This window comes from Schistosoma mansoni, chromosome 4, assembly GCF_000237925.1.
Source record: "Schistosoma mansoni strain Puerto Rico chromosome 4, complete genome".
NCBI lineage: Eukaryota > Metazoa > Platyhelminthes > Trematoda > Strigeidida > Schistosomatidae > Schistosoma > Schistosoma mansoni.
Window position 1 is genome coordinate 7,626,511 of NC_031498.1, and position 26,852 is coordinate 7,653,362.

The following is a 26,852-nucleotide window of genomic DNA, read 5'->3' on the forward strand; positions in this document are numbered from 1 at the left end:
ACTCTGAGCAACGTACATCAACAAAACAGACAATTTAAAGTCGTCTACAGACTACTCGAAAGCCCTTCGCAAAAGCGGCAGGAATGACTTGAAAAGCATTATGCAGGCAATAAGAAATACGTTAAATGAAGCTATCAATTTGTTCGGACGTACTGAAACTTAGTGTGATGACGCTCACCCATCCATTTTGGTTTGATTCATGCTTGGTTGCCTATTTCGGTGACAATGTTGTCCGATTCTGTCATATGCAGTGCATATTCTCTTCAAGATTAAAACGGTTACAAGTTGTTATCGACATTCAGTGCAGTCAGCCCGATCATTTCATCATCAAATTCATCTGATACTTAATGGTTAGTGGGTGTCGAGCGATTGATTTTCTCTCAAGTCAATGTGGTCACTGGAAACTTGTCGCTGGATCGTTGGTTACCTGCTACTGTAATCATATTCTGCTGAAAGTTCAAGAAGTAAGATGATATCGATGTTAAATGTCATTTCCTTCTGGAGTTCCTAAAATGTGTTTTGAATTACATATGTTTTTGCCTTTCATGTTTCGTTTGCTAAAGGTTTGAAAAATCAGCAGCAGAGTGGGTTCTGAAGAAATATCCAGATGGAGTTTGGTTCCGTATTAATACCCTCTTCATGTCCCTAGTTTTCTTCGCACTGACGAAGAGTGACATAATATTTTCATGTAAATGAAAAAGGTAGGCGGAAGCCTGTCTCTACAAATAGGTCTCCTCAGGAGCTTGACAATCTACATATTTAAAAAGTCTCCAATAATACTGGTTCAGTTTTCAAGTCCTATGTTCCTTCCTAGGAAATTTTGAGGTCTAGATTCAGATCTATATCTATAGATAGCCTAACTGCTCCACTTTTGGAAGACCCTTGTTTCACAAACACACTACACACCTGGCCAAACTCAAAACAATCATAACTCCTTGCACCATTATTTTATCGATATGATGAACATGAAAGGATTGATGATAATGTGTGAGGACTAGTAGTGGCAAGAATTTGTATGCTGTCAAACTCATTTGATGAAACAAATGTAATAGAGAATCACATATACTTTAGAAGCAATCGTTCTATGAACTAGTGTAGCCCATTCACCCAATCTTACTAACTGACCACTTGTTCTCTCATTTCGCGGTTTTTAACTTATCTATGTTAATGCAACTTCTTTGGAATTTGAGATTTATGTCTAAGGAATACTAAGATTGAGGTTTCTGGACAAATATTGAACTCCAACGGTCTAGAATCAGTTTCTCCTGAACTGACCAAGGACAGAGTAAGCAATTCAATCACTGAAATTCGAGTACAGGGGAACGAATGGGTGGAACACTTCGAGGAACTCTTGAATAGACCAGCACACATAGATCTTTCTATAGATGTCACTTCACTATTTATCAAAGAAATCAGGACGGTCATTAGACGAATCAAGAGTGGTAAAGCAGCAGGACCTGACAATATACCAGCTGAGGCTGAAGACATAGAAGTAACTGCAAGTATGCTTCACCTCCTATTCAGGAAGATTTGGAAGGAAGAGCAAGTGCCTATGGAGTAGAAAGAAAGACACCTTATCAAGATAACAGAGAAAGGAGATCTGAGCAAATGTGTGAACTACAGAAGCACCACATTACTGTCAGTACCACGAAATATTTTTATCAAAAGGTTGTTGAACCGGACGTAACAATCAGTAGACGCCCAACTTCGAGATCAACAGGCTGGATTCCGTAAGGATCGGTTGTGCACAGACCAAATCGCTACACTGCGGATCATCGCTAAGCAATCAATTGGATGGAATTCGTCACTACACATCAACTTCATTGACTATGAGAAAGCGTTTGACAAGGCTGTCTACTCTCCCCCTTCCTCTTTTTTCTTATGGTTGGCTGGATTATGAAGACCTCTACATCTGACAGGAGGCACGGAATACAATAAACAGGTTGGATGAAACTAGACGATTCGGAATTGGAAGATGATCTAGCTCTTCTATCCCATACACACCAACCAGTGCAGATGAAGACAGCAAGCTCTGCATCAGTAGGTGTCAACATGCACAAGAGAAAAAGCAAGATCCCTAAATATGACATGGAGAACACCAACCCAATCTCACTCGACGGAGAAGCTATGAATGATGTGAAATCTTTCACGTACCTGGTCAGCATCGATGAAAAATGATGATCTGATGCGGACGTAGAGGTGAGGATTTACAAAGCAAGGACATCATTGCTGCAGTTGAAGAACATATGGAACTCAAAACAACTGTCAAACAACATCTCAGTCAAATTCTTCATTATGAACGTCGATACAGTCCTGCTATATGAAGCCGAAACTTGGAGAACTGCTCCGACCGTCAGCAAAATGTACAAGTATTTATAAACTATCGTCTACACAAGATATTCGATGTCCGTTGATCGGAAACCATCAGCAACAGCCTTCTGTGGGAGAGAACAAACGGCCTAACAGTCGAAGAGGAAATTAGGAAAGTACGTTGGGAGTGGATACGACACACGCTGAGGAAACCGTCGGACTCTATCAAGAAGCAAGCGCTAACATGGTATCCTGAAGGGGAAAGTAAAAGAGGAAGGTCCAAGAACACGCTGCGCCAATAATTGGAGTCAGATATGAAAAGGATGAATAGCAACTGAAAAGAACTGCAAAGGGTTGTCTAGAACGGAGTTGGATAGAGAATGCTTGTGAGTGGCCTATTCCCATCGACAACGGGTAACAGACGTAAGTAGGTGGTCACTGATAAATCAAAATCAAACACTTTACAGATTATTTAAAAAGCACCGAAAAAGATGAGAAGATAGAGATAGCTGCGGGAATAGGAATTATAGTAAACTTGATCTCAATCGTAAATGTCTTGTTTTAATACTTAACAAAACTGGCGGCAGAGTCCATCTAGTTTCAATTCCCTTGTAAGTGAATGCAAATCTCGTTTGAGGCTCTGTAGTCTGGTCCTAATTTACTCGTAGTGGCCTTCTTTTTCATCTTCAGTGTTTCTTTTTTAGGCGTGGTTTGGGATCAAAGTTATTCGCCCTTTAATATCAACATTCTGGACAAAGCTGGAAGGACTGCTTGCTTAGAGACAGTCGGTCGGAATAACAAGTCTTCAGATAGTTACTTTATCTCTAATAAATCAGAAATTTTACGTGAGCCTCACACATTGAGATGGACAGCTGGCGTCACGCTGGCTTCAAAGTCAAGCCATACCGATTCTATTCGTAAGGAGGTTTTGTTGTAAGTTTGTTCCGTTTAAATAATTTCGAATTAGCATTCTTAATAAGCTTACTGCTGAAAATTTCGAACAACAAGGTGACAAACTTCTTAGCTTAGATATCACTTCAACTTCCCTTCATGTCATTGCTCAATTAGTAAGCTTATTGCCAGTACTTACCGGTCATTTTAGATTTATCAAAAAGCCATCAATGAACCAAAATTTACTTCTTTGTACGCCCAATTGTGTTTAAAACTATGCAGTAGTGTCCCTAATTTCGAGGCAGGGGGTTCTCAATCGGTAATAAGCTTAAAATTGTTAACCTCCCTTCAGACTTTTCAGATATTCCTAATTAAGTGTTGTGAAGATGAGTTCAAAGCCAGAGATGTTTGTGATGACCAGATTTCACGTCAGAAGTGTTTGGGGAATCTACGCTTCATCGCTGAACTTGGGATTTGTGGTGTTGTGTCGGAAAAAGTTCTTCATAACTGTGTTCAGGAACTTCTTTCCAGGAAAGGTCAACCTAACTCAGTCAATGATTCGGAGGTACATACATCTGCGCAGGAAAAAGACAAAACAGGCAAGTTAACTTTTACGGTAAAGAGTAGAATTTTCGTAGCTATGGGGTTAGGTCAGTGTCAGTGGGACATGGATTGGATTAAAGCATGTTCCATGCACGATTGAGTTGGTGCATGCTGATTGGCTAATTCCTACCATTCAGCGTTAGTCGACACTTGGAGGAGACTCCAGGACCTTCTCATGTAAAAACTATAAATATACTAACGTATTTCTTACTCTTTCTTAGTTCAACTACCCTTTGTTATCCGGAACGTTATTCTGTTCCTGTTCAATCATGTTCTGATTTGGGGACTTATCGAGTGATGTCCAAGAATACTAAGCAATAGGAATAACTGGTTCGTAACAAGAAAAATTATAACAGTCAAGAAATAAGTCTTGTTCAATGAACATTGGAATCTCAATCCGATTGATTCAGGCATATGTATATTGTCAACAGCTGTTCCGGGCTGCGTACAAGAGCCTGCGTGCGCTTACCAATTTCCCATTGATCTTGCTTTGAGCTATCAGGCCTAAACCGTTGTTCACCCGTTCGCTTAGTACTTTGAAGCTACTTGTTTATTTCTAGGTTTTTAACTTTGATTACTGTCCTCTTAAAAGGAACTAATAGAAATTGCTGTCATTTTACGACATAACTGCTTGTTGTTCTAAACAGAAGTCTGAGTAGGTTAGTGGACACCTATTTTAGGTTGGTTTGCTGATGACTTCCTCTAGGTTTGATGGTTTTATGAGACATGATTATTCATTTCCCTATTCTTCAGTTTAGGTAAAGTGAAAGAAGTAACCTTCCTCACTAAAATTATGAATACTGGCATCAAAGACTGCCGTCCCCGAGTTGGATATCTTTGGTTATGATTAGTCCCTGCAATAAATTTAGCTCGTTCATATTTGTTGAGATTCATAGACGTTCAGTGGAATACTTGGCAGGTTTCGGATCGCCCACTTTTATGAACAGATAAGTATCTGTAAGTTGATCCAGACCATTTGAACACTACTAGTAAAGCACCGGCTTAGTGACTAAATCACTTGGATTCTAATCAGTAGGTCATATGTTTAGACTCCATACTGCTTTAGGCAACCAGGTAATCCCACTAACCCTCACAATATGCGTTAAATACAGGCATGTACTCGGTAAATAAGTTACATCATTTTTATAATGTATTGGTTATCATCTCATTTTAGTTTCCACTAAGTCAACCCTCATTATAGGATTTTTATGCAGTTGTGTAAATGATTTTTGCAGCCCATACAATTCGGGAGCGCTCTTTGTCCGCCGACTTGGAATGTCTTTGTCAGTTCTTGACTGCTGTTGGGAAGCACATAGACACACCGAAAGCTAAAAACTTAATGGATCAATATTTTCATCGATTGCGTCGTATATTATCACGCGCCTACGATTCAAATGGATTAACATTCAACAAAAATGAGAGTATGTCTACGGAAGGAAAAATCTTTAAGTCGTCTTCGAAAGCGAATGACAACTGTATCTTATCTTCTAGAGTGCGGTTCATGGTCGAAGATTTGATAGACCTAAGGGAAAACAATTGGATTCCACGTCGAGCTGGTCAGCGTACAGAAACAAACAAGCCACGTTTCCTTCGAGATATTCGCTTGGAGATATTAAAAGTAAGATTTTGCTGAATGTTTCATGTTAACGTGAATTTTACTTTTAAAAATCCGTTCATTAAAGTATTTTCTTGCCATTAGGTTTGTCTTAACGTGGATTAAAAGTTATTTTTTATGCTAGTCACCACATCCAATGTTTGTTAAATTTTGTAGTGGTTCTGTCAGTTTAAATAGCTGACATTTTGTTAGTAAGTATCAATATTCCACAAAAAATGAAGACAGAGAGACGAAGCGAAACCTCATGACATTTAGTTTTAGTAGTTTGCTAAATTCGCTTCATTAAGGATCCAGCAAATAAATTGGAGTTGTCTGAAGCCTGTTAAGAATAAGTTGAATGCAGTCTATGTTCTTTAATTTTTGCGTAAACGTTATGTGTAGTTTACTTACAGGATACATTGTTTTTTACAAATGATGGAGTTGCTTGAAATTATCTAAATACAAATAAAAAAATCATTTCTGCAACCCAATTAATTCACGTTAGTTGGTAGAAGGAGGTAAATGCTTCTTTGTACTAAGGTTAATGCGGATGCAAATAATCCATTGGTTCTCAATTCCATGGATTGTATTACATTTGAACAACATAACAAACTGGTTTTATTCCCTTCTAAAAGGTCACTTATTATCCTAACGTAACTAAATTCTGTTTTCCATTTCCTCCAGATTGTTTTTAATACCACTTTACTTTTTAGGAATCTGGAGTCCTTGTTGCCCCAACTCCAAGTGAACGCTCTGTCACACAACCAGATGTGCCTGGGAGTGCTTTTATGGGTCACTCATCAGCTTCAAGTAACTCTTCAGTGAATGGTGAATTTCCTTTCGTCGGTGGTCTGAGCTCTAGTTCATCGAAAAATAATGGTGGACTTAATACTGGTGAAGCTAAAAGTTGGATGGAGTTGGCGCGAATGGGTGAAGAACTCTGTCGTCAAAGTCCTCGTGATTTCTGTTTGTTAGATAACAAAAATCGTATTGGAGAAAGCCCTATTAGTCAATTTCACGGACGTCCACAGGCTGGTATTGCCACATCTAATCGACGCTTTTTGTCTAGCAAAAATGATTTGTCCCATTCAAACAATATTCCTCACCAAGGCTCAAAACCAAACAACACTGACAGCTGGACCAAAAAAACGGAGAAAATTGAAGTCAGTAGCGATGTAGGGTGGGTACGAGGTGTCAACCCAAAACTACGGAACTCCGTTATTACTCTGAGTAACGGCATATCAACTACTAATTCTAATTTACCTCCTCGAATGCTAAGAAAACTGGCTGCGGAAGCTGCTGGAAATTCACAAGTTAATTCTACATCAAACGTTTTTAACGAAACAAAACAGCCTGCCAATTCGGAAGTACAGAGCTTCCATGCAAAGTCTACTGATAATATAACATCCATTTCCAAAGTCAGTCCATCCTGCACCACGTCTTTTATCCATTTGATTGAGCAAGTCAGCTCTTCTGATCCTTTTGAGGTAAATCTCGTTAGTCGTTGTCTCATTAGTTCTGAAACTAAACGTCGTTTTTGGAAGTAATTCTGTTTTACTCAGAATCTTACTGTAGTCTAAGGATTTAACCCTTCATTCTGTTCCATTGGTTCAAATAATTGGTATTAGTATTTAGTATCTCAGGTCTACTATATTGTCCTATTTTTGTTTTTGGTATTATCGCTTCATTGGCGTATCGTCTTAACATCTAGTCAAGATATCTGTGGGTTAGTATACTTGATCAAATAATTTATGAAATGAGAGCCAAAATCCCTGTATGTTCTAATCAGTCACTGTTCATGAGAGTCAATAAGCACACCGCTGAGCTTGCTTTTATGAACTTTGTCAAAAATAACTATGTAAAACCGACAAGAGGCGTTTGTTACTGTAGTAAAAACCACCACATTTTAAATCTCAGCAAAATACAGTAATTTCTAAGTTATGTGAAGCCTAACTTTCCTGGCTACAAACTTAGTCCAGTTCCTAGTATGTGTATACAATCAAACTGTAAGTTTAATAGTAACTCTACACTAGTGATCCTCTTTTTACATTTACATCTATTTACTTTGGTGGTACATGAATGTCGTATTCTACTTGGTAGCATTCAATAATGATACCAGTTTATCTCTGGTTGATTTTGTACTTTGGTTGGTGTCCCAACCCATCTAGTAAACAAGTGTAACTGACCTTCATTTGTTTGTGTTTTTTTCGAAGCCTGCATACTTGCAAAAAGAAAGGTTATCGGTCAATGGCGGAGATGTAGTCAGTACCCAAAAACTTGTTTGGTCTTATCCTAAATGTGTTCCAAACACGGCAATTCATGGTAGTTCAAATCCAACTCTTCCGTCTAAACCACAATCTTCTATTTCACGTCCTCCACACTTTATAAACCAGCCGAATTTCCCGGATATTCAAGCATTAGCAGTTCAGAAACCATGTAATCGTAAAGTTGACCAGGCTAGGTTATCTCATTCGAACAACATGGTCCAGCCATCAAATAATCTTGCTGAAAACAATTACAATACCGCACACGCTGTTGATGAAAACAAGAAAATCGCCCTTAGATTGGTGAGTTTTCGTAGTCTTACTTTCTATTGTAATGTCAACCTCCAAGATTCAAATATTGCATGTGTAGCCTTATTTACGAATGCAGTATACAGCATTTCGGATAACCAAAACCAACTATTAATCTCCACAGACCATTGAAGGGTTGGATATTGTCGGACCTGAGGTCTATGGGAAGGATTGAGTTAGATAGCTGAAAGATCGTTCCAAGACTGGGTTTCACTTGACAGCTACTTCTGCAGTGTCAGAATGGATAGCACTTTAAAAATATGAAATGATGGATATTATAGAACAAGTGTTTAATAATGTGAGTTTTGTATTGATAGGACGAGGAATGCAGACGAGTAAATGGAATAACGTGCTATTGCTGAGTGCTAATCGTTCACAAGAATGAATTATTTAATTATGTCCCCGGTTGTTTGGATATCAGGAAACGTGAGCACTAACTAAAGAGTTTTATTAGAGTAAAGTAACATATACAAACTATTAAAAAAGACTACTCACCTTTCAGTCAGTTAAAACCTGACTACTAGGGGTAATTCTTGCCCATCATATCAGTTGTACTTAGTCTTTGTTTATACTGTCACTGAACGAAACCCGAAGCTATTTTCCCTATTTTATAAAGTCAAACACTCAAACGTAGTAACTGTAGTAAGTGATTTCAATGTTCAGCGAGGTAACCAATTTAAAATACAGACATTTATTTAAACTATATTTTCATTTGGCGAAGTACTTTTATAACTTGTCTGTTCACTTTCTAGATATGAGAGTAGTTCCACTATATTTTAATATAGTGAAAATTCCTATATATATTTAGTAAAACAATAATTAAATCACAGATATTTCTTTTAACCTTGTTTTTCACCATATATATAATACCAATCGGGTAGTAGTGTTACTTTATATTATAATTTTGCAAGTGATTATGAAAATAATGTCGAGTAATTAACCAACTGGAAGGATGATTTTGATAAATAAAGTAGTTATTTGTAAAGATTAGAAAAGTCATTAAGCGGTTACCAGATCACCCAATACGTAATAAAAGAATCGCCAAATATTTTGATAATTGTCAGTTTTTTATTAGCTTTTTGAAAATCAAGAAATGGATATTTGAAATAAATAAATTAATATATTTGTAATATCCCAATGAGTGTGTGTGGCGCATATGTATCTGGTGCCCTTTTGTACCAATGTGTATGTGTTTAAACAAATAAATAAATAAATCCCAATGAGTAGAGAAATTAGATTTTCTGACGTTTCGTGACTCAGTGTAAGCCACTTCTTCAGAGAATAAATAACCGAATTCACATTTATCACTTGCTTGTTCGCTTCTGTGTATTTGGCTTGTGCCTTGGCTTTCTCTATCCTTGTTCGGCTGGTATTGATTGCTACCCTCTTGTTCCTCCTTTCTTCAATCTTATTTAGTGTATCAACAGTGATCCATTCCTTGTGAGGGTGCTTCTTGTGGCTCAGAACCTCCTGACATGTTGAAATGATTGCCTCTTTTATCTCTTTCCAGTTGCTCTCCATAGTAGTTCCCTCTCCATTGATTAGCTCATGAAAGGCCTGGAACTTGTTGTTGAGGGCTATCTCGAATTTGTTGAGTTTATCAGTATCCCGAAGAAAAGCCGTATGTTGTCCGCCCCAGTGTCCAGTGATTTTTAAGTTTTAATTTCATCTTGACGGCCAGCAAGTGATGATCTGATGCTATATCAGCTCCTCTCCTGGTTCTCACATCCTCCATCGTCCTCATGAACCTTTTGTTAATGCAGATGTGGTCGATCTCGTTCTGCGTAGTGTGTGATCCGGTGAAGTTCATGTGACTTTGTGTATGCGTTTGTGTGGGAATATAGTGCCGCCTGTGACCAGTTTATTGAAGGCACATAAGTTTGTAAATCTCTCACCATTTTCGTTCCTTTCTCCTAGTCAGTCCATGTCGTCCCATGATGTTTTCATATCCGGTGTTGTCCATTCCAATCTTGGCATTGAAATCTCCCATCAGAATGGTCAGGTCCTTTGTTATGCACTTCTAGACGATTGACTGCAGCCTATCGTAGAATTGATGTTTAACGTCTTCATTGTAGTCGTTGGTAGGCGCATACCATTGGATGACGTTCATTGTAATGCCCTCTTTCTTTGTTTTGTGTGGGAATATAGTGCCGCCTGTGACCATGAGATTCTCATCCTATAGGTGCATTTTGTGCTTGTTTGGAAAGCATCAACGCAAATCATTGTGTATGTGGGGCATTTTGTTTTCATATCCGGTGTTGTCCATTCCAATCTTGGCATTGAAATCTCCCATCAGAATGGTCAGGTCCTTTGTTATGCACTTCTAGACGATTGACTGCAGCCTATCGTAGAATTGATGTTTAACGTCTTCATTGTAGTCGTTGGTAGGCGCATACCATTGGATGACGTTCATTGTAATGCCCTCTTTCTTTGTTTTGAAGGAGGCTTTGATGATTCTTGGTCCATGAGATTCTCATCCTATAGGTGCATTTTGTGCTTGTTTGGAAAGCATCAACGCAAATCATTGTGTATGTGGGGCATTTTCTTCTTCATGGCCGGAGTATAACAGAAGCTTTCCCGAAGATAGTCGTTGTTGTTCAACCTGCGTCCAATGTGTTTCACTGATTCCAAGCACCTCCAGGTTGTATTTCCTCGTTTTTGCAGCAATTTTGAAGACTCTCCCGGTCTCCCATATTGTACAAGCACTCCATGTACCCATAAAAATTGTTGCTCTAGTTTTCAGAAGGGGGATCAGCCTCGTGGCTTCCGAAGGAATTCGGCTTTCATCATGTGGCGTCATAATTCTTCTGAATGAAAACCTATCTCCCAGAGCAGCGTTTAAATGATTTGATCGTGTGTGACCGACCTCAAGCAGTTGTCCCTTGGGCACTGCGGTCACGCTCTCAGGTCGTTAAGACCACTTCTAACCCAATTTCCTTTTCAGGTACCCCTAGAAGAACCCTTCCACGGTGTGGGCAACCGGGAAGTGATAACTGCCCTCATACCCCTAACAGCACTCAAGACCACTGTATTCATAATCAACCTCCTTCAATTCCTACTATTCCTTCTACCTTGACTTTCAACACTAAACTTCCTCTCTCGGTTTCCTCCTCAAGTGTCACCATGGCCAACGATTCTAGTGCGCGAAACACTGTCCCAGGTCTACTAAGACCTCGCTCCAAACTTCACATTGGAGCCTTCAACGTACGTACTTTAAGTCAAATCGGTCAACAAGCCTCCTTAGCTAAAACCCTAGAATCTCGTACCATTGATGTATGCTGTGTCTCCGAAACACGCATACAGGATCCCAGTGTGGTCATTCACTTGACCTCACCTCGCCAAAATGGACAGCCAACGAAATACACCCTCCGTGTGTCTGGCGACCCGTTGGCTAGTTCTCGTGAACTTGCAGGTGTAGGCATAGCACTAAGTACAAGGGCAGAACAGGCACTACTAGAATGGATCCCCGTTAACAGTCGCCTGTGTGCTGTCCGGCTAAATGGCTCCGTAAGAACTCGGAAGGATAGAGACACACGTCGTTGCCTTTTCGTCGTTTCTGCCTACGCTCCCACTGACTGTAGCCATGATGAAGTGAAAGATGACTTTTACAGAAAACTCTCTGCGCTTCTTCAGAAAGCTAAGCGCTCAGACATAGTAGTCGTAGCGGGTGACTTTAATGCCCAGGTAGGCAGCTTAAATCAAACAGAAAGACATTTAGGTGGGTGTTTTAGTATTCCGGCTCAACGAACCGATAATGGTGATCGTCTGTTGCAACTATGCTCAGACAATCGTTTATTTTTAGCAAGCACTAATTTTAAACATAAGGAGAGACATCGTCTAACATGGCGACCACCTGCACCAAACCAACGATGGACTCAAATAGACCATATTGTCATCAGTCATCGTTGGAGAGGCTCAATAGCGGCTGTAGGCAACACCAGGCAACTATTCAGACTAATAAAAGAAACCGGAATTAAGAAGTCAAGTGTAAGTGAGACAATCTCGGAAAAAGACGGAACCCTTATCTGCTCTCAACCCAAACGTTTAGAACGATGGGCGGAACACTTTAAGGAGCAGTTTAGCTGGCCTTCAGCTACTGCACAACTACCCACTATTCCCAGACAGTCTGAATGGAACATTGATGTAGGTTTCCCGACCCTACCTGAAGTTCAAAAGGCTATAACTAATCTGAAGCGAGGAAGAGCAGCTGGTCCAGATGGATTGGCTCCAGAGGTCTTTAAATATGGCGGTCCAATTTTAGCGATTAGGTTGACTAATATTCTGGCTAAAATCTGGGAGACGGACGTAATCCCATCTGACTGGTCACAATCTCTGATTGTCCCAATATATAAGAAGGGGCCAAAATCATCCTGTGATAACCATAGAGGGATTAGTCTGACTAACATAGCATCTAAAATACTAACCTCAATAATTATCGGGCGCCTAACTAAGACTCGTGAACTGCAAACACGAGAAAATCAGGCTGGCTTCAGACCTGGTCGTGGCTGTACCGACCACATATTCACCATTCGTCAAGTTTTAGAGCACAGACATGCTTATCGGCGTCCGACAATGATAGTTTTTCTTGACTTAAAAGCAGCATTTGACTCTGTAGACCGAGAGGTTCTGTGGCAGTGTCTGTCATTGAAAGGTGTACCTGAGAAGTACATAAACCTTGTGAAGGCTCTTTACTCGAACACTACCAGTCGAGTGAGAGCTTATGGCGAACTGTCATATGATTTTACAACCTCAAGTGGTGTCCGTCAAGGCTGTCCACTATCCCCATTTTTGTTTAATTTCATTATAGACCTGTTGCTGAAAATAACACTCTCGTTGACTGAATTTTCAGGACTTGATCTTCTACCAGGAGGTTCACTTATCGACTTAGAATACGCAGATGACATAGTCCTGTTTGGTGAAGACGCTGGCAAAATGCAGAGTCTTCTGTTAGAACTGAGTAATAATGCCAGGATGTTTGGGATGCGTTTCTCCCCCTCTAAATGTAAATTGTTACTCCAGGACTGGCCTGCGTCAACACCTGAACTAAGGATAGGGAGTGAAGTAGTCGAACGCGTCGACAACTTCACTTATCTTGGAAGTCTGATCAGTTGGTGTCTGACGAAATCTCAGCACGGATTCAAAAAGCTCGTTTGGCTTTTGCCAACTTACGTCACCTATGGCGAAGAAGAGATATCCGTCTATCAATTAAGGGACGAGTATACTGCGCAACAGTTCGCTCTGTTCTACTTTACGGCTGTGAAACATGGCCATTAAGAGTAGAAGATACTCGTAGGTTACTAGTATTTGACCACAGATGCCTTAGAAATATTGCTCGCATCTGCTGGGATCACCGGGTAAGTAATAGTAAGGTTAGACGCAGGGTATTAGGGAATGATGGTAAATCAGTTGATGAGGTGATGAATCTTCATCGACTGAGATGGTTTGGCCACGTGTTACGTATGCCTGAACACCGATTACCACGACGCGCTATGTTGACTAGTATTGGGGATGGTTGGAATAGAGTTAGGGGCGGCCAAACTAAAATGTGGCATCAGAGCTTGAAGTCACTAACTTCTAGTCTGAGCCGTGTTGGTAAATGCAGACTACCTGGTTGGGGTCCGCGTGACTATCGTAACCAATGGTTGGAAACTCTGGGTGACATGGCTCAGAATCGATCACAATGGCGTAGGTGTATACACTCTTTATCTTCCCTTAAACCTTGAGATTAAAATTGCTTCATAACTTTTTTCCTTCCTATACTATATCCTTATATACAACCTTTCTTTATATACTACCACCACTAAATTAATTACTTCTATGGATCCGGTGTTCATCTTGTTGTGCTAACGAGGTATGGCAACTTGGACCGATGCATATATGTGCCTGGTCCTACGTTGTCGCTGACTGACTGACTGGGGTCGCTAATTCCATGCCCAAACCTTTTCTTTTCTGGGCTTGGGGCCGGCATTAGCTCCCAGAGGGGCTCTAGGTGGAGTTAGTCTTGTAAAAGTACTTTGTCTTTAAAAATTGCAGAGCACATACCGTACCTATGGACACTAGCTTCCAACTGATCAAGTGTTGATTGTTTGGCTTGGATATCATCGCACAGTAAGACACCATCATCCACATACTCAGGGTCGAAAATGTTTTTCCAGGTAACAGATCCACGCCATCATTACTCACACCCAATAGAACTGCTCCCTGAACGTCATCAGTAGCAAGGTTGAGGAATGGTGGGATTAAACAACCCTGCCTAACCCCTTTGCATGAATGGAACAGTGGAGGGAGATGGTTTTATGCCCTCACTCAGCTTGAGGTGTTGTATATGGGGCTTGCAAGATGTTAATAAACTTCTCAGGCACACTCTTTTTATATAGGCAATCTTAGAGAACAGTCCTGTCCAACGAATCGAAAGTAGTCCTGATGACAAGAAACACTACGATTGTTGGCTTGTAATAAGTATTATGGTGTTCTAACATTTGTTGGAGGGTGATATGATATTATCAATACGTCCTCGACCAAAATGAAGGCCAGTCTGCTCCTCTTGAGTCAATCTTTCTTGGATTCTTAACAGTATATGAAGTGTGACGGGAGTCAATGATTCGAACACGATCAGAAGTAGACTCTTATCTCTAGATAGTTGTTGTAGAAACGATGTGAACCTTTTTAAAGATAGGAACAACTATCGACTCATTGCAGGATGTTGAAACACTCTCTAGCTCTCAGACCTTTGTAAACAACTAAGTCAGTACAATAACCAGAAAGTCGCTACCATCTTTAAAAAGAGCCAGAAGTCAGTCATCTGAGCCCGGTGATTTGTAGCGTTTCAAGATTGGGAGTTGCTTGAGGACTCCCGCCTAATTTGGTGGAGCAGTTATCACCGGCGATAGAGGGCAGGACAGTCTGATCGATGTTGCCGAAGCAGCATGCCAGTTGAACAGCCCTTCAGAGAATTCTGCCCGTCGTCCAAGACGTTGGTGGATGATAGTGAATTGTATCCTGTCATCTTCACAGATTGTTTCGCTCACACCACCTGCAAGCGGCTCTACTCGCCATTTTCATGGCGCCACGCGATTGTAGCCGGTGCTTATCTGTTCTATTCCGTGAGCTGGTAGCTAGCCTAGAAGCTGGCTTGGTTTGATACTTAGATGTAACAAAAGCTGCAACCAATTCGCTGATGTCTATCGGTTTAAGACGATGAATCTGCTGGCCACTGAAACATCATTTAACACCAAATTGTCTATCAACTATCTAGTGATCGTGCATTTCAGTTATCTCTTAGTACGATTCAAAGATTATGCACAAATTCGAAAAGTGAATGTCCGGCGCTTTAGCCGGGTTGGTGGATGTGGAGGATCCACCTAGGGGAGTTGGAAAACCCTGATTCCAAACCAATGGTGCACATGGGCTCCGGTATCCTGAAGAAACAAATGGCGTATGAACCAATCGTTGGTCACTGGCTACCATGGGACTGCATCTCCTTAAGATGCTCCACTGCCTTGTGGACTAGACCTTCAGGTCGAAGGCTCCGGGTGTGGCCCCCTAAGAAAACCACCTGCTTCAGTCTGGGCACCTGGGCAGTATCATAGCCCTCACACAAATCAAATGAGATTTGTGAGGTGCATATTCATCTAGTGCTTCCTTGTACCAATATTTATATGTTTAAATAAATAAATAAAATAACACAAATTCTGTACTAAGTTGTGAACTAAACTCTTGTAAAAGCTAATCATACATAATAAAACAATTTGTTTCCTGATGATACCCAAGATTGAAGGAGCTTTGGCTTTTATATGACTGATATTTCTAAACCTATTTGGACCACTAAGAAAAATGCATTATGTATCCAAGCGAAATATCCTACTGTTTTCATATCATATCACAAATAAAGGTACTTTTGTATCATGTTGAGTTACCATAGGCTTCTTAAACAATTTTTCCTACTTTTGAGCTGTAAAATCTCGTGGAACAAGGTTTTAGTTTATAACAGCTAATAATAATAATAATAAGCATTCACCGGGTACTTTTGTATGAACCACACTAAGTATCTAATGATGCTACTCAGTTGCCCAAACGGAATTAGGGTTATTGGGACTTAAGCATAAGATTTATTGACTGAGAGTCGAGCTCCTTAACCATCAAGCTCATGTAGATCGGCAAGGTCATCATGATGTTGATCACGTCATCAAGACACCAAATGTATTACCGGAAATCAGTTTGATTGCTTTTCATTAAAATGTTTTACTTTACAGCTCACTTTATTGGGGGATTCTCGTGATCTTATCCTAGTTAAAAACCAATTGAATTCGTCGGATTCCAATCGAATAACAACCGAAGTTCTTGCCGTTGCTGTTTTACATTTATGTGAAGAAGGTGAGACCAGTTGCTTTATTTTTATTCCTAAGTTATCTGTTCGAGTTTCAATTGTGTCGATTAAATTAACCCATTGAAGGTTACGTCATCCATACATTTATTTCATACTACCCTTTATACTTGTAAGTGGAGTGTATATATAGTGCAAAATTCATATTAAGGACCAGACGTGAGAAGATGAATTAGTTAGAAAAACGCTCTGATCCAAGTTATCAGCGAATTAAACTAAAGCAAAGAGTAAAAAATGAAGTAATGAGTAAAGCACCAAGATGTTGGGTTGTTTAAGCAGGTTGTTTCCTAATGATCTTTGAATACGCAGATGACATAGCCTTATTTGGTGATGCTGACAAAATATAATCTTTTAATCTCTCCAAGCAACAGTGCTAGCATGTTTGCGATGCGTTTTGTTCCTTTTAAATGCAAAGTGATGCTTTCAGAATCGGTTTGTGTCGACGCATGAACTATTGATAGAGAGTAAAGTAGTTGGGTGCGTTGATCACTCCATTTATCTTGGAAGTTCCACCACCTCTGGTGGATTAGTGTTTAATGAAATAGCGACACATGTTCAGAAAGCTCTCTTGGCTTTTACCAACTCAAGTGACCTATATAGTAGGCGAAATATCCGTCTGCCAACCGGATATCGAGGATATTGCTTAGCAGTCCACTCTATCCTACTTTATGCCTGTGAAACATAGTTTGTGCAATCAGAAGACATACGTAGACTGAGAGTTTCTGATCCTAGGTGCCTTTAAAGAACTCGTGTTTCATGAAACGACCGAGTGATCAATGGTATATGCTTATCATATATTCATGAACTCTGATTCAGATCATTTTAATACACAGTTAATTTCCAAGAATGGTTTTATGTTACGTAGTGTTGCCCTTTTTTTAGTCGTTTCAAATATGTTTCTATAATTATTACAGCTCTGTTTCAGTCTCACAAGTACACATTCTCATTGGATTCTATTGATGTTTTTGCTTGCATGTCTGATGTATATCTTACCCTTAAAGTGAAATTACCTTTGTTTCATCCAGGTACCAATCTTAAGTTGGCGGAGGCGGAACCATGTGAATTAGCTGCAATATTAGTAGCATGTGCTGAAAACTTTTTGCATCGCGATGCGTTTACGTCATCCCTTACATCTAAGGATAATCGCAAAATGAAACCCACAAAATTGTCATGTCATCCTCTATCTCTCGTATGGTCAAACCTCCTTAGCAAAACTTTATGTGTGACACAGTTAACTTATTCCAAGTCCAAACTAGCATTTTTATCAGCTGCTTTAATTTGGAGTCGTCATATTAGTCTGTCTAACTTTGGTGAGCCTTTACGTGGGGGTAAACATCATCCCTTGTTTTTACTCGTTCTACAACGGTTATCACAAATTATTAGTGAAGATGGAAGTGACACAAATTGTACATCTGGAGCAGGATTGAGTGACAGACGTTCCTTGCTCATTCAATTATTTCAAGAGAGTGAATTGCAAATGAATCAAATGGTCCCAGGTTCGTTTTTCTGTCAAATATATCCTTGTCAGTTAAATTTTTGTAACCCACATTTTATGAGGAGTAGAACTATTACTAAAGAATACAGAGGCAGCTACAGTGTATGTTCTATGTGCTACCATTCAGGATATACATTTACGAAAGCCATTGTACACTACCGTCAGTATGCATATTAATTAAATGTTTTCGGAGTTTAACACCTTATTCTATGTCATTTTATGTTTGTAAATATTTTTTCGCAAGTTGTTCAACTTATAATTTTGATAGTAATGTTTTCTTTTATTGCACATAATATTTTATCTATAGAAGGGAGTCAAACAAACAAAGCTTTGTTGTCTTTGCTGGAAGAACGTAATTTAGATTTTCTCGTCCCAAGCTTACGATTGTCGACGGAACTATCTCATCTTATTATGGATACTTCATCTTTAGAAGGGAAGTGTCCAGAAGAGTCTGACAAAATCACAGCTTCTAAATTCAATGATTACCTTTCAAACCATCCAATTGATGCCAGGATACGAGCATCAGACTACATTCATGCTTGCTTGCCGGTCATTTATGAATATATTTATAGAGTAGGAATTGTTGATCTTGGCAGTTTGTCTTCTCCCCCCACTTTAATGGCTAGAGAAAAAGCTGCGTGGGAGTGCATAGTACCTCATGTACTTATCGAAGTTTTAAGAAGCTCAACAGACCGACAGTTGGATGCTCTTCATGACCTGCAGTTCTTCTGGGTTGATAAAAATATGCCTAAAGGTCAGTGTACTTTTCAAACTATGTTGTCCGGTAAATCATTTTTATATCAGTTGGCGGTAAGGATTTTTCATATATATTTGAGTTTTATCATGACAAACTTCACGGAATAATTGAAAACGTTTATTTTGTTATATGAGTTCCTTTCCTGTCATCTTTCACCTTCTCTTTCCTAATCTTAATGTATTTTACCTATTATTAAAACTTGAAACGTTTGCAGATATTTTGCATCCTATTTTTAGATTTAATTCATTTAACCTAAGATGATAGTGCTTATTCTGAGTTACATCATTTTATGCTTTTTGATGACTTATGATTGCTGATAATTTGATGTTGAAAAATTATATGTGTTAAACTTCTTTGTTGATAAGAGCATTCCAGAAGATAACATGATGATCTAGAATAGTATTTAGTAGAAACATCCAGTCATTTGGTAGAATTTGAAACTATAATCTAACTGGATAACCTGACCATATGTTATGTATCCGTAGTCGTTTCTAGGGTTTTATGAGAAATGACACTAATAGTCTCACATCAACGAATTGAAAACTTTTCGGTCACATAGAATGTCTTGTCAGTTCCTTATTCTTTGAGTTAAGTGCGAGTTTTCCTAAATAGCTGCAGTAGATGATGTATGAAATTTCTTCGTGGCTATAATGGATAGGACTTACAAGGTTTACAAATTTATTATCAAGTAATCACCCATTTTTTCTTTTTTCGACAATATCTATATATATCTATCCACTAGTCGATTCGTAATAAGCCTTGGAAAATAAGTGAATTCCATAGAAACAATTTTCTCTCTTTTCGAATAGTGGCCTTGTGGTTAAGGGGTGTTCGACCTTCAGGTTTGTCCCCCTTCTTCATTCACTTTGGCTTCAACAATCGGATAGTATCATTAGTCCTCAAACTTAGTGTGTGACTCATACTCAAGTATCCGGAGAATGAGTTAATTAATTATAATTCTGTTTTCGCATTACCTTCATCGATATTCTGTGACTAGATCGTTTATTAAATAAGAACCAAACTGTTTTGACGTCCATTCGATGTGCAAAATTTCAAATTTATCCTTAACATTTTGAAACTAATGGATCATTTGCTCAGTTCAAGTTCCTAGGTAATAATAATTCTCCAATAATTTTATTAATCAGCTTTCCAGTTAAAGGAGTTTGTTGTAAAAAAGCTTTGTCTAGAAATGAGTTTCGTCAGCACTAAAGTAATGCTCATTTCATGTTTTATTACAGGGTTTTTGTTTCGTTGTTTTATGAACCTTTATAATTGTGAGCTTATATGTGAAGATGCATTTTTATCATGGAAAGAAGAAGTGAATCCCAGTTATCCTGCTAAAGGTCAAGCATTATTTGAGGTACACTGTTTGTCATGTTAATTTGGTATTTTATGGTAATTAATCAGTCACTTATTATACATTGTAGAATGTGGTATATATACATCAGTCCAAGTTGCCACATTGTATCAAGATAACTGAAATATTAGAATAATAGGATTAGTAACATTATCGGTGATACTAGAAAGAGTAGGCGTATGTATGGTTCAAGAACAAAATACGAATTTGTGGAATGCATATGCATGAGATAATTTTAAAACTCAGGATCTAAGAGAAGGCAAAAAGTAAATGCATCTGGCCTATCGCAATCGGTTGTGACTCATGTTACTCAACGTCTCCAACCATATGTCACAAGGTAGCTTACATCTACAAACATGGCACAAACCAACATTTACTAATTTATGCCATTGCTTGCTTCGAAGGTCATTAGTTTCTCTCCTACCTATTTCCACCCCAACCAACATCGCGCGTCAAATTAGGTGGTTTCTGCGAACATAATACATGTCCCATTCACCACAGTTAATAAAAATTCACAGTCTCATCAAATAATTTCCCATCTTTGTTTGGCATAACGTTTTACAGCCATTAAGTAAAACAAAGCAAACTGCTGAGCAGCATACTCCCTCGTCGTTGACACACAAAGATCTCGCCTACACAACTAATGATACGAGTTGACAAACCCAAGCAAGCTGTCTGAATACTAGCCAGGATAAGTAAATTGGTCGATGCAATAATCTATTTCACTCTTTGATCAATCCAGCCAACAACACAGATCCGTCCCGAATCAGCATTTTCGATTCAGAGAAGGAGAAACATCCCAAACATTCATTGTTGCTCAATGGTGACCAGAAAACTTCCTGTCATTTCTCAATTCACTAGTTGCTTTCACTCATCACTTCTTCGTTTCTATAGAACTCTGAGTTCAATATCCATACTCTGGATTGCATTTTTCTGGTGTATGTTGATTTGTCTGTTTCGCACATACCATTATGGTGTTCATTCACTTTCTTTTTTGCTCTTACATGTTTTCTGACTTATACATGTAGAGTATCCTTCTTACCTACAGAAAAGGTTGACATCCGGTGACCGTCAAAATCTAAGCCAACATTCACTATTACCATATTATTTTGATTTGATAATTTAAACTCACATGTTTATTTGTTTCATTGCTTCGGTTTTGTATTTTTGTTACCTTGACATCCTAGTTCCTATTAGGGTACGCAAAGTATTTTATGAAATCTGTCTTGTTAATTATTTCATCACGATGACTTTTATTTTCAGGTCAATCGCTGGTTAACCTGGTTAGAAACAGCAGAGGAAGAAGACGAAGAAGACCGACGTAAATCTGATGCGAATGAAGATCATGCAAAAATAGTTCAAGAAAGTTCAGTGGATTCGGAAAACTCAGAAGCTTCTAAATCTCCCAACCATTTTACTGATATTGAGTCTCATATTATGCCGCCAGCCCTGCATCCCAATTCAGCAGTTTTGCGTTCCTGAATGACCTTTTCAGTTTCTGAACTTGACATCAGTTTTGTGTGTTCACATGATAATGATGCCTGTAAATCCTAGATTGTATGTCTGGTATGGAAAATCGGTTTTGAAACCTCGTCTTTACCAAAACAATTTTGTGGACCTTCACTCACATTGGGCTTCAATTTTCCTTATTATACTGTTATCAAAAATCCTGACTTTCATTTTACTTTTTGACACTTAGTTATCTATGCTGGGACGAAACGACCGTCCAGTTCTTTCAGGTTTTCAATGGTGGGCTAGCTTAGATCGATTTATGAATTCAACTATTAAAATTACTACAATCTCTACAAATCCCCATTCTGAAAATAAAGATTTGTTAATTTAGTGAGAGGGAAAATAAAAAGGTATATTTATGCACTTCCGATTAGATATTAATTATTCGCATAGGATAATTTCCATAATTTCACGTCATACAATTTAAATTCTAAGATCGACTTGTGAATTCAACTTAAAATTTCTGTTTACTAATATATCGCCCACACACACTCATCGATAACCTCACTTTCTGTTCAAACAAACACAGCGGTTAAGTCATGATAATATTTAAACATTAGATTCTTGTTGCTTTTTATCACTTTAATTAAGTCATCGGTTTTAAACAATAATCCTTCAATAAAATCAGCATGTTCTTATCGACCTACTAGTATTTTTTATATGCCTACTATCTTACGTCACAAAAGCACAATGTAGTTTGAATAACTATAAAATATTCTGGGATAATTTACTGAGAATATATTTTTTGTAACAAATTTCCAAGGAGTTTAGTTGCGTAAACTGTTCATCTGTCATAATGAAAATATTCTTGAAGAAAAAGTAAATAGATTATTCCCCCAAAATAGTGTATTGATTTAAAACGGTGTAGAAGTAATGCCACTACGGCTATGAAAGTCTTGACAATTACATTATTGTGCCATATGTTTCATGTAGTTTGTCAAACTGAAATAATATTTTCAGGTTGATCACCTGGTAAGCCAGTGAAATTAATTTTCTGCGTTTTGGGATGACGTCAAAGATTGGAATAGAAGATTTGAATTCTATCTCCTTTAGAAATCTAAATCGACATTTTTTATCGGTCACTTATAGTCAAACAGCCTAATCTCGCAATAAATAGAAGGATTAAAAGTAAAAGTTAACATAATTTAAACGAAGTTGGAATAAAATTTTAAACAAAACAGATCAAAAGAAGATTCACGAATGACTATATACGTGAGGAATATTCTACGTTCAGTCACATATAATAATAATACGGATAAAAAAGATCAAGACCATATAATTACGACAAAACTAATTTAACGAATGGATGTATATAAGGCGCTGAAGCTTTATTTATCATGTGAATTTCTTTCAAAACATATTACTAAGTCCTCAATGAGACCTCATGAAACTACTGACCACTTTGTTTTTGCTTGTATAGTGAGATCATGTGTACTGCAAGAAGAAAGCTCCTTTAAATTATCACATGAATCTCTCCATATATAATTATGGGTCAATATCAGCTATCAATGTATATTGCCTTTTCTTGTGGTTTGAACTTTAATTTTCTATTTCTTCTTGGACTTTCATCTCAACTACAAATTAATAGCATTTGTTTCAGTCAGGTGTTTATTGACGAAAGGAATTATTTAGGATAGTATATTCTATTTTTATCTTTCGTTTAAGAGATATGGATACTTTTCTTCCACGGCAATCGAATACTAGTAAATAACCATTATATATCTACTGCTTAGGTACCTGGTTAATATCTGACAGTAGTATGAAGTCAATAACACAAGCCAAATAATTACTTAAAGTCATACTGATACTAGGCTTGGACACAGATTGATGACATCGCGACGTGGTTGTGCACAAGACTGCTGCTTCTCTTGGAGTACCTATCTGGACTCTGATCATGCCCTGGTCTGCACCAATCTTACCTTACTTTTCAGTGGTCACCGAGTTAATCGTCATGAACGGATTAATGTCAGTAAATTGGTTGCAACTTCTGTTGCAATTAAGTATCGAGCCGAGCTAGCTTCTAGGCTAGCTACCATCCCACCGAAAAGTATAGATGAGCATTGGTTGCGATCTCATGACGCCATGAAAATGGCGAGTAAAGTCGCTTGCAGCTTCGCGAAACGTCCCGCTTATAAGCACTGGGTTTCTTCAGGCTCCTTACAACTCATTGAAGACAGTCGGTCAACTCCAAGTGGACGCGAGTTCGACTATAAACGAAGACTGTTACGGTATGTACTTTGCACCTTCGAAGTGCAAAGTACTCCTACAAGACTGGCAGAATTCTAATCGTGTATTCACACTGGGTGGTAAGCAGCTTGAAGTAGTCGAGAAGTTAGTGTATCTAGGTAGCTGCATGAGTGCTAATAGTGGCGTGAGTTATGACATTGATTCACGTATAGTGAAAGCCAGAGCTGCTTATGCCAGTCTGGGCCATCTTCGTGATGTTAGTCTGGCTGTAAAAGTTCTGATCTACAATGCGTCGGTGAGGGCAGTATTGCTGTATGATTGTGAAGCCTGACCTCTCCGAGTTGAGGATGTTAAACGACTCCCTGTGTTTGATCATCGTTGTCTCGGAAGGATTGCTTACATCCAGTGACAACACCATGTTAGTAATGCAGAGTTTCGGCATCGTTTTCGGGCGCATAGACGATAATCTAATTGGTGTCACCGTCTTGAAACGCCGACTTCGGTGGCTTGGACATGTTCTACGAATGTCGTCCCAGAGAATTCCACGTCGTGCATTATTTTCCAACGCCGGGACTGGTTGGAAAAAGCGGAGAGGAGGTCAGTGTATGACATGGTGTCATGGTATGAAAGAAAGCTTCACAGGACTGGCTTCTGTCGGTCCTACACGATTCCATGGTTGGGGTCATGGAGATGGTGCAACACAGTGGTTATAGACGTCATCAGATATGGCTCAGAATAGAAGCCAGTGGCGATCCTGTTCTAACCGTCTTTCGCTTTCTTCGTAAAAGGTGGTTGTAACTTCCTTAACTGAAAGGATTCTTCTGGTTTTCACTTTCCGTTTCCCCCATTATTGTTTTTATTATTACAGTAACGTACACTAATCTGTGGTTGTGATTAGTCTTCTTTTTTTCTTATGTGCACCTTACCCTCTTTTTCTATTCGTATTTTCATTGTTTTGTGTGGTGCATATATATCTGGTGCCCCTTTGTACCAATAACTGTGTTCAAATTAATAAATAAAATAAGGCCTTTTGATACTTCTGAGTGTAGTTCCAGCATGTCCACGAAACTGGGCGGAGGAATACATTTTAATGCAGATGACAAATATATCTGACCAACTTATTTCAAACAAGTCAATTTTACCTGAGAGCCAAAGTAATGTACTGAAAAGTTGATATTAAGTACTTTTTGATTCATTTTTTGTACCTAGGACCACACAGATGTTTCTATATTATTTTGCCCGAAGTTTTCAGAATTCTGTTCTAATATCGTGAATTTTTATTTGCTGATACAATTTCCAATTTCGAAAGAAGATATTATAGACTGTAAGATCATTACATGAAACGGGAACCGGTATTTACACTAGAGGTTGAAACGATGCTTTGGGAAAATTTGGTTATAACAAGCCAGTGAATTACAAAAAATACTGGTCAATGTAGGACCTTACATATATTCTGTATGGCATTTGCGTGGAGCAAGACTTTATTGCTTATCTTACTGTACACCATTTCCGTGACTTTAACTTATTTTACTGATCGATGTTTCAAAATTGCCATTTTTTAGACCATGGCTTAACTATAAAGCTCTAAACGATGTATGATGAAGAGCTATTTATCTATGCTTTTATTTGGAATAATTTACTAGTTCCATAGAGCAATGAAATCTACTATTCTGTTTCATAAAAGAAATTTGATGGTTAACATTACACCGTAATATATTTCCTCTTTAGTGTTTAACATTTTTAAAATGATATTTGAAGGATATAACACAACGAAAGGTTGGTATGCTGAAAATAAACGAAAAATTAATTAAACATATATCAAGGAGAATAATTTGCTTTCATACAGTACAAACATCCCTTAGTTTTAAATGCAAGAAACAAATATTTTTTTAATCATATTTCTTTATTAACCAAACATACTGGATACTAGAAACAAGGTCATGGTCATTTGAATTAAACCAAAAACACTTAATAAACACTTGTTATGTGAAATTAAAAATAATGAGCTGATTGACCTTAAGCATAATTTGTAAATCACTGTACAATGTATAACTATATTTGTTAACTTTAACTGATTCAGTCATGCTACGTCACGGTGAATGTGGAAATATATTGATCAAAATCATTAATATAAATGAAATTTTTAAGAAATTTCTTTAGTCATTGATATATGGACAGTTAAGCCTGGATCTGAATTATATACATATATAACTCGTGTAAAACTATCCGAATAATAAATGGGCGCCGTTGGTGCTAAGATTCTTATTATGCAAACGAATCCATGTAGGAATGTCTCATTAATAAATAAAAGTTTGGATCATGTGGTTGTAGAATTTGTAGTGAATCAAATGCACCAACTAAATGAAATAATTTTAGTCTAGCTCCAAAAACTCTGGCAGGATAGACGCATTTAATTAAATGAATTAACGATCAGAACTAAAGATTAAAGATACGATTATTTAAAGTCAGTAGTTATAGTATGATTATAGACGCAGGAAAACGAGTCATAAAAATATGCCCAGAAGTTATAATGAAGAAAAAACATCGTCCCCTAAAAGCTAATTTTACCAGCAAGTGACCAATCTTTAAGTTTTATGAAGATAAAGATTAAGCAAACCAGGTGTTACTTAAATACTATCAACATAATGTAGACAAAAACGTATATGAACTTGGAATACTAGGTTGATCTAAACAAACCCTGAATAATCGAATGGTAATTTACTAAGATAAGTTATCTATTCGTTCGTACCTCAAGCACCGTGCATAATCCACTCACAGGTTCACTTCAACATGAAAAATGGATTTACTGATCTGTTCACGGTGAATAGACTAAACTATTTAGTTTATAGAGGCTAGGGATATATTCTATTCATTTTGAGAACGTTTCTCGATTCTTTCAAGGAGATTTGACAGTATGGCTGAGCAAGTAAAAACCGATGACTATAAATTCACACAGAAATGTTATCATTTGGAGTTCTCGAATTTAGTTTGTTATATTACTGTTTCCATTTTACACACTTAGTCAAACCATGTACTTGTTTTCCAAACCCTTTATTTACTTACTCGAAAAGTCGCACCATAGTCCTTTACCACATAATTAAACAAAAATTATAGTGGAACTTATAATTCATTCGTCAACTTATTTTCCCAGGAACATTGTTTGCAATCCACGAATTTGACACATGAAATC

The 26,852-nt window shown here is 38.1% G+C and overlaps 1 protein-coding gene across 1 annotated transcript; it reads left to right on the plus strand.

Annotated features, from left to right (window-relative positions):
* Positions 1–4,430: 4,430 nt before the first annotated feature.
* On the plus strand, positions 4,431–21,635 carry Smp_008900 (putative eukaryotic translation initiation factor 4 gamma). Its single transcript, XM_018796689.1, has 8 exons — positions 4,431–5,422; positions 6,112–6,885; positions 7,612–7,965; positions 16,224–16,344; positions 17,380–17,850; positions 18,157–18,603; positions 19,845–19,966; positions 21,227–21,635. Exons 1-8 carry the CDS (start codon positions 5,027–5,029, stop codon positions 21,443–21,445), a joined length of 2,904 nt encoding a protein of 967 aa, XP_018651806.1. The 5' UTR covers positions 4,431–5,026; the 3' UTR covers positions 21,446–21,635.
* Positions 21,636–26,852: the final 5,217 nt, after the last annotated feature.

What these genes read in the sequence shown, in the direction of transcription:
- Smp_008900 (XM_018796689.1), top strand. Translation starts at nt 5,027, where the DNA reads ATGATTTTTGCAGCCCATACAATTCGGGAGCGCTCTTTGTCCGCCGAC. An exon ending in TTCGCTTGGAGATATTAAAA is followed by an intron (nt 5,423 to 6,111) that starts GTAAGATTTTGC and finishes TTTACTTTTTAG; the next exon opens with GAATCTGGAGTCCTTGTTGC. An exon ending in TGATAAAAATATGCCTAAAG is followed by an intron (nt 18,604 to 19,844) that starts GTCAGTGTACTT and finishes GTTTTATTACAG; the next exon opens with GGTTTTTGTTTCGTTGTTTT.